We start from the raw sequence: 8,882 nt of genomic DNA on the forward strand, positions 1-8,882 counted from the left end.
CCCACTCATTATACAGATAAAGAAACCAAGGCTGAGGCAGGCAAAGTGACTCGCTTAAGGCACATAGCAAGGACCGATCAAGGGCTTCTGAACAGGCTGACTCCAAATTTAATGTCTTTGCCTCCCACACCCTAGGGTCCACTGTATGGTATTTGTGGAGTCATTAGTGTAACTTTCTACAGTATTCTTTAAACAGAATGATTTTAGAAATGACCATTGCCCTCAGGTTCTATTTAATAAGCTATTATTTCTGATCTAGAGCACTTGCAGCTCCCACACCGCTCTCCTGTTCTCTTGGGAGAACACCCCATATCCCACCCTTTTAGTTCTTAGGGCTGGTCCCAGGGACAGTGGGGGATGGGCTGCAGGAAGACAAATGAGAACAGCAGGAGTGACTCTTTATCCCTCCTGTTGCTCCCACAAAACATTCCTCTGCATGTGAGAGAGAAATAAGCTGCAAATGACTCAATTTTAAAATAACACTGAGAAAAATAACCAAGACTTGGAGCTACCGGTGAATCACTGCAGTTCTTTACTTTGTAAAATATTATTTTCTTTTTAAGTGGACAAGTACTCCAAGGAATACAGATTCTTCTGTATTGTGGTCCTTTAGAGGGGTCATAATATCACCCACACCATGAGGCACAGGGCCTCTCATTCCACCAGGGGTTAGCTGTGGGCCTCACCCCTCCACCCCTTCCGACTGCTCTGGGATGACAAATCACAGACATTTGAGTTGACCCAAGATCCTGTGTGGGCTCCAGACTTGGACACCAGGCAGTGGGGAATAGGTTTTTTCCTCTACTTTAAAGCATCGTCTTCCTCTATCGGAAACATCAGGCATGAAATTTATGAGCAAGTCTTTGCAAGGATGCAAACACAAATTCTGACCTCTGACCACCTAATCTCAACTGGTGTGTGCTGAGAATGCCTTATGGTAGCTCTGCATCAATATGAAGATCCAGTGCTGTCTACCAGAGAAGGAATTCAAATCAGTTGCCTTTTGATTTATCTTCAGTGATGCCTTTGGAGAGCGAGGGGAAAAGATGTTGACTGTTAAGGCCTGTAGCATGCAAACACTCCCACCTGTCCCATATCAGTCACAGGGTCTCCAGGCTCAAAGAGATTGGTGAAATCATCCAGCAGCTCCACACCTCTATCTGATGCATCAATTCTGTCTCCATCAGTCTCTGTTGTAATGACTTCTAGAACAGGGAGCTCACCACCCATGAAGCTCAGGTGCTCAAAAATGGGAAAGGCCTGCCATAACGAGGGATGGAAATCTGCTTCCCATGACTTCTTTCCCACTGGTCCCAGTTCTGTCCTATGTGGGCCACTCAGGTCACTGCTCACCACCCACTGCTCCCCCCTCCCCCCACCAGCTACATAGCTCCAGACCTCCTGACTGCTCCTTGCAGCCACTTTTCATGCAACAGCTCAGTCACAGCATACTGCCAGATGAGTGATGTTTGGGTCAGTCAAGCCCCCAGGATCTAGAGAGAACAAATAGCAGGCAGGCCTTGCAGATGAAAGCTCAGAAATCTTGAGCCATCAATGGCTACCTCATAACCTTGAAATCCCTCCACTCTATGGTTTCCAAAAACCACTCACATCCCTCTCACAGCTCCCTTATAACAAAGGGAAACATAAACCAGGAGTCGGATTAAGTGCCTTAAAGGTCAACGAATGGGGCTCACACTGCAGAGGTTGTGCCAGGAGGATCGAAGGGCTAGATACAGAGGAGTCCCCAGGATTCATCTAATCCTCACCTCTCCTTATAGGAAAGAAGACTCTGAGGCCAGGGAGAAAGGGACTCACCCTGGGTTGCACAGAAGGTTAGTGATAAACTCCCAGGCTTAAGTAATTTCCACAGCCAAAGGGCCTGCTTCTCCAGTCAGGCACTGTCCCTTGACATCATCACTCCAATACCAACTGGCCTAATCTGCCCCATCACTCTTGGTACTGACGGAGCGGCGTGTGGCCCTTACTGAGAGGTGTGGTTCTCCGGGTTCAGGCCTAATCAGAGAGCCCCGTAGCTGGGGCGCGGCTGTCGGAGAGCCGGGTCGGAGGTCCGCTGGGTGCTTGGCCCGGCCGCACAGCTCTTGCAGGCCCTGGCGGAAGTCGCGGCGCAGCAGGCAGTAAAGCAGCGGGTTGAGGCAGCTGTTGGAGTGCGCCAGGCAGATGGACACCGGGAAGAGGTAGGCCTGCACCAGGAAGTAGGCGCGGTCCCAGGGCACCGCGCTCAGCTTGATCAGCACCCCCCAGAACGTAAGCGCTTGGTCGGGCAGCCAGCAGAGCACGAAGGCCAGCAGCACGCAGGCCAGCGCGCGGGTACCCCGGGAGCGACGTCGGGGCGGGAGCCCGGGTGCCCAGCGCACCCGCCGCCGCCGCAGGAAGCGCAGAAGCAGCAGCGAGCAGGTGCCCAGCGTGACCAGCGGCAGCACAAGGGCCACGGTGATCTTTTGCAGATGGTAGAAGGCCAGCCAGTCGGGACCGCCGTCGGGGAAGCGCAGCAGGCACAAGCGTTCGCCCCCGATGCTGGCCGCTGTGGCGAACAGGGCGGTGGGTGCAGCGGCCAGGATTGCGGTGGCCCAGAGCAAGCTGCACAAGCAGACGGCCCACAGGGTGCCCGGGCGGCCGGGGCGCAGCGCCCTCGCCACCGCGTAGTAGCGCGCCACGCTCATGGCGCTAAGGAAGAAGCCGCTGGCATACATATTGAGCACCGTGAGCGTGAGCACCACCTTGCACATGGCACCCCCGAAGGGCCAGCTGAAGTCGCGCACCATGTCCACGGCCCAGAAGGGCAGTGTCAGCACGAACTGCAGGTCGGTGGCTGCAAGGTTGAGTAGGAAGCAGTTGAGCAGCGAGCGCCGGCGCAGCTGCTGGGACCGCACCAGGACCAGCACCAGCACGTTGCCCACCAGCCCCACAGCGCACAGGGCCAGGTGGGCGCCCGCGATCAGCGCGCGCAGTGCCAGCGCCGCTCCAGCCTCTGCCACTCCCTCCAGGCCGTCCAGGCTGCGTGGACCCCAGGTCGGGCGAGTGCTCTCAGATCCGTTGCCCACCGAACTGTTACAGGGTTGCCGGGACGACGCATCTCCAAACCAGTTCAGGGGGAGCACGGCCCCGAAGGCGCGGGCCATGCGACAGCTGCCTCTGGCTGACGCCATCGCCGTTGGTGGAGCTCAGGGATCGGCACAGGTCCACTCCAAAGCCAGCGGCTAAACTGGGACGACTAGCGGTGTTCAGCACCTCGCGGCAGCACTTTTAAAGGGATGAAAGCTGCCCTGATTGGTCAGTTGCACTCGCGCCCTGCCCTAAGCGCTTCCAGGCCGTATTTCTATTGGCTACTTCTTTACCTTCGATTTCGTCAAGAACTGAGGACCCTCAGCCAGAGTGGAGGCCGGAAGCTGAGACTTGGGGGCCGGGAGGTCAGGTCGGAGGAGAAGGCTTCTACGATTCACGTGGGCTCAGGGTCGCGGCTGTGCGTGGGTCGCTGAGTGAAGACGCAACGCTAGAAACAGAGCGCCTCCCGCAGCGGTTCAACCTTCAGGACTGGAGAAGGGTTCCGATAAGTTTCGCCTTGGGAAGCAGCATACCCCTCCACCTTCAGCCTGTGCGGGGCCGGAAATACTCAGCGGGAGACTGTTGCTTGGGACCAAATAGCAGGGACTGGCAGTCTCTTTGCCTCCAGCCCTGCTCCCTTAAATGGTCCCCCAACCCCGGTCTCCTCTTGGTAAAGGTATTTTTCTAGCTGTGTTTTAGCATTGGGCACTCCTCATCCCCTCTCCCCTTTTGTTCCGTTCTCGGTCTCAAAGTGGCCGAGATCTTCCCATGGCCAGATTTTCTTATGGCTGGCTCTTTCTCAGCACTTGGGCTCAAATGTCACCTCCTCAGAAAGGCCTTCCCGCAACTACCTCCTTCTGTACTTGCAGAATTTTTTATTGCATACCTTCTATGTTCTATCCACCTTGCTAAACACTAGGAATGTAGCAATAGGCATGGAACATATTTTCTCCTGGGAGATAAAGACAAGTAAATAAGATGATCTCATATAGGGGAAAGTGCAACATTAAAAAAGAAAAAAGCACGGTAATAACTCAGTGAGTGTTAGGGCAGGAGGCTCAAGGAAGGTGGTCGGGTTTAAGGACGGGAGGGTTCCCAGGAGAGGGAGAGACCATAGTCCCCTTTAGGTTACTTACCAGCCGTGTGTCTTGGGGCTAATTGATCTACCTTGCCTACCTGTAAAGGAGGAAGATGATAACCTCTTGTGAGGGTCATGGGAAAACTGATCAAGCTAAGAGAACCCCCTTCTCCTCATTCTGACCTCCTGTTTTGCTGAAGGCCCTCTCTATGGTAGTCAGTCCCCCATTGGCTTTAGTCTGGAGCTCCCACTCTGAGGAGCCCTTTCCTTCTTTCCTGCTCTCCTAGGAGCTTTGGGACAGCATACCGCCAGGAGCGGGGACGTGGTCTCCAGAGGGCAGGTCTTCACGGTGTCTCCTATCCTTAATCAGTGACCACAGGCAGATTCACTGCCAGACCTTCCTTGCCTGGGAGATAGAGAATCTGAAGCAAGTGGGATTCTCTCCCCGGTAGTCACAAGAGAGGAAATTAACCCAATTACCCAGTTCTAGTCTGGGCCAGGGGGCTTCCCCTGTGGCTAAGTGGTAAAGAATCCACCTACAATGCAGAAGATGCAGGCTTGATCCCTGGGTCAGGAAGATCCCCTGGAGGAGGGTGTGGCAGCCCACTCCAGTATTCCTACCTGGAGAATCCCATGGACAGAGGAGCCTGGCAGGCTAGAGTCCATAGGGTTGAAAAGAGTCGGACACGACTGAAGCAACTTAGCATGCACACAGTCTGGGCCAGAGCCCAGATGAACCGGTAATCTGATAGAAAGTTTGCAAAATTAGATCATACTTTCCCAGAGTTTCCCTTTAGTGGGCCCTGGTGGCCTAGGAATTTTTCTTCCTTTTATGGGAGTTGTCATTGAATGTCAGGTAGCCTGAGTTGCTAGTCTCTGTGCCCTGGCTACTAGCTTGCTTTGTGGTTTGGAGCAAGTGACTTGCCTTCTCTGGCCTCAGTTTTCTTGTCTGTAAAATGGTCTGTAAAACCTCTTATGGTTCTCACAGGCTAAGAGTTCTCTATGTATATCTTGTTTTCATTCATTCATGGATGATCTTTGGGGTGCTTCAGCCCAGGATCTCCTCTCCCCGTGGCAGTCATAAGGTAAGCCAGATCACATGCCTCTGTGATGCTCTAGGACATCTTATCTTATTTAAAATAAACTCCTCACTCCGTCCCTGACCATAAGGGTTTTCCTGATCTGGGGCCAGCTCACCTCCCTAATCTCATCTAGTAGCCCTCCAACCTGCACTCGCTTCTGTGCGAGGCTCCACCTGCACTAGCCTCCGCTGTCCCTCCAGGGTACCAAATTTTCTCCTGTCTCTGGGACTCTGCACTCACCAGGCCCTCTGCTTGGGGTGCTTTTCCCTAGTTTGTTCCAAGACTGACTTTTTAAAAATTTTTATTTTTGAAAGTTATTCATGTATTTTATTAAAGTATAGTTGATTTGCAATGTTTCAAGTGTACAGCAAAGTGATTCAGTTATATATATATATATTTTTTTTCTTTTACAGATTCTTTCCCATTATAGGTTATTATAAGATATTGGATATAGTTTCCTGTGCTATCCAGTAAGACATTGTTGTTTATCTATTTGATGTATAGTAGTATGTATCTGCTTCATCTACGTCATGTATCTAGTTCATCCCAAACTCCTAATTTATCTCTGCCCACCCTCTTTTCCCTTTGGCAACCATAAGTGTGCTTTCTATGTGTGTGAGTCTGTTTCTGTCTCATAGGTAAGTTGATATGTATCTGTTTCTTAAATTCCACACGTAAGTGATATCACATTTGTCTTTTTCTGTCTGACTTACTTAGTATGATCATTGCTAGGTCCATCCATGTTGCTGCAAATGGCATTATTTTGTTCTTTTTTATGACAATAACTTTCCATTGTGTGTGTGTGTGTGTGTGTGTGTGTGTACACACACATCTTTATCCATTCATCTGTCAGTGGACACTTAGGTTGCTTCCACACCCATGCCTTGGTTATTGTAAATAGTGCTGCTATGAATATTGGGTGCATGTATCTTTCTGATTTAGAGATTTCCTCCTTTCTGAATATATACCTAGGAATGGGGGTTGCTGGATCATATGATAATTCTATTTTTAGTTTTTGAAGAAACTTATATATTGTTCTCCATACTGGCTGCACCAGTTTACATTCCTATCAACAGTGTGGGAGAGTTCCCTTTTCTCCATACCATCTCTAGCATTTATTATTTGTAGACTTTTTAATGATGGTTATTCTGACAGTATGAGGTGATACTTCATTGTAGTTTTGATTTGCATTTTCTAATAATCAGTAATGTTGAGCATGTTTTCATGTGCCTGTTGGCCATCTATATGTCTTCTCTGGAGAAATGTCTATTTAGATCTTCTGTCCATCTTTTGATTGGGATTTTGGGGGGGGTTATATATTGAGCTGTGTAAGCTGTTTGCATATTTTGGAAATTAATCCCTTGTCAATTGCATCATTTGCAAATATTTTCTCCCATTCTGTAGGTTGTTTTTCATTTTGTTTATGGTTTCCTTTGTTATGCAAAAGCTTTTAAGTTTAATTAGGTCCATTTGTTTTATTTTGCTTTTGTTTCCCTTACTCTAGGAGATGAATCAAAAAGAATAATTGTTGTGATTTATGTCAAAGAGTGTTCTGCTTATATTTTCCTCTAGGAGTTTTATAGTATTTGGTCTTACATTTAGGCCTTTAGTCCCACTCCCTGGTGGCTCAGAGGTTAAAGTGTCTGCCTGCAATGTGGGAGACCCATGTTCGATCCCTGGGTCAGGAAGATCCCCTGGATGAAGGAAATGGCAACCCACTCCAGTATTCTTTCCTGGAGAATCCCATGGAGGGAGGAGCCTGGTAGGCTGTAGTCCGCGGGGTCACAAAGAGTCTGACGCAACTTCACTTCACTTAGGCCTTTAATCTATTTTGAGTTTATTTTTGTATATGGTTTCAGGGAATGTTCTAATTTCATTCTTTGACATGTGTCTGTCCAGTTTCCCAGTCACTTATTCAAGAGACTGTCTTATCTCAAAACTAACTCTTAACCCATAAGTCTCATATCAGATGTTACCTCCTCCAAGAAGTCCTCCTTGACTATCCTACCCATATCACCAAGTCCCACCTCTACCCTCAAGTCTCCATCTCATCCCCCGAGGATTAAAACATACCCAACTTTTAAATGAAGTATAATATCCATGTGCACATGCCCACGTGTCATATGCATACAGTTTGATGAATTTTCACATACCAAACACAACCATGTAACCAGCACCCACGGCAAGAAACAGAACATGAATAGCATCCCCAGAAGCCGCCTCATGTCTCATGTCCCTTTAGTCCCCGTGCTTCCTTCCAGAGTAATCACTATCCTCATTTTTAACAGCACAGATTAGTTTGGGCTGTTTTAGTGCGTTATATGAGTGGAAACACACATGTATACACTTTAGTGCCTGGCTGCATGGGTCTGTGAAGTTCATCCATACTGTAGAGTATAGCAGTAGCTCATTCATCTGCACTACTGTATGATCACCCTGTTCTATTTATAACACTTGTCACAATCAGAGTGTATGTATTTGTTGACATTTTAAAAAATCTGCCCCCACCAGAAAGAGTCCATTGAAAGGAAGGCCTGTCTTTGTCATGTTCACCGCCCTTGTCATGGTGGGAGGTCAACAAAGAACCATGGGGTGAAGGCCTGCAGGACCCTGCCCAGCGGTCTCAGCCTTTGATGGGTGCTGTGATGGAGACAGAGCTGGACCAGCATCCGTTCTACCCCCAGGAGCCCACAGGTCACAGGAGAGCTCAGCCGGGGGTGGTCAGCACTGAACGAGGGCCACTGGGATAGAGTTGGAGGCAGAGGCACCCGGAGGGGCAGGAAGGGAGAGTGGGGAGCTATGAGCTCTGGGCTGTAAGGATTCATTCTCTGAGCACTTGTGAGTACACTTAGTAGGATGGGTTATGGTTATGGGAAGGCCTTGTTTGGGCCTTTAAAAAGGCCAGAGCTGGAGGGGCAGAGTGACAAGTGCTGGCGGTGGATTTATCAGTTCAGGGCTGTAGGAAGTGATCCCCAGAGGTTAGCTGGAGCCAGAGAAGAGCATAGCACTGAGGCCAGGGTGCTTTCTGGGAGGCAGCTGCCTTCCTCCTGGTTGATCAGCTACTATGCCCCCAGCCCAGTGCCAGGCTTTTTACACATATCGTCCTCCAGCTCCTCCGAGAGGCAGGAAATGTGGTCTCCATTCACACAGGAGGGAGCAGAGGCTCAGAAAGGGGGTTTGTTGCACATCCCACAGCAGAACCAGGAATTGACCCCAAACCTCGCTCTGAAGAGCATGTTATTTTCCCTGTGATGCTGATGACAGTGCTCTAAAAACCTACATGTTTGGGGATCCGCCCAAGAGAACGTAGTTTTTGGTGGGAGAGGGTGACAGGTTGGGGATATATTTATTTTTCTTTTCCAAAAAAAAAAAAAAATCTCTCGGGAGTTCCCTGGTGGTCCAGTTGTTAAGACTCTGTAATTCCAGTACCTGGAGCATGGGTTCAACCCCTGGTCAGGGAACTAAGATCCCACATACTGTGCTGCATGGCCAAAAAGTAAAACTAAAATCTCTTTATTGTTGTTACTACAGTGAAGAAATAGCACTTCCACATAGAGTTTTCTACAAATGATGTGGCCAGTGCTGGTTTTTCCCTTTGGAATGGTTCCCTCCTCCCACCCACCCCAAGTGAGATTACAGATGGCTGTGTTAAGGGG

The 8,882-nt window shown here is 49.5% G+C and overlaps 1 protein-coding gene across 1 annotated transcript; it reads right to left on the reverse strand.

Annotated features, from left to right (window-relative positions):
• Positions 1–1,937: 1,937 nt before the first annotated feature.
• On the reverse strand, positions 1,938–3,170 carry LOC138423386 (relaxin-3 receptor 1-like). Its single transcript, XM_069559300.1, has one exon. It carries the CDS (start codon positions 3,168–3,170, stop codon positions 1,938–1,940), a length of 1,233 nt encoding a protein of 410 aa, XP_069415401.1.
• Positions 3,171–8,882: the final 5,712 nt, after the last annotated feature.

The sequence above is a fragment of the Ovis canadensis genome, chromosome 18, assembly GCF_042477335.2.
Source record: "Ovis canadensis isolate MfBH-ARS-UI-01 breed Bighorn chromosome 18, ARS-UI_OviCan_v2, whole genome shotgun sequence".
Classification (NCBI taxonomy): domain Eukaryota; kingdom Metazoa; phylum Chordata; class Mammalia; order Artiodactyla; family Bovidae; genus Ovis; species Ovis canadensis.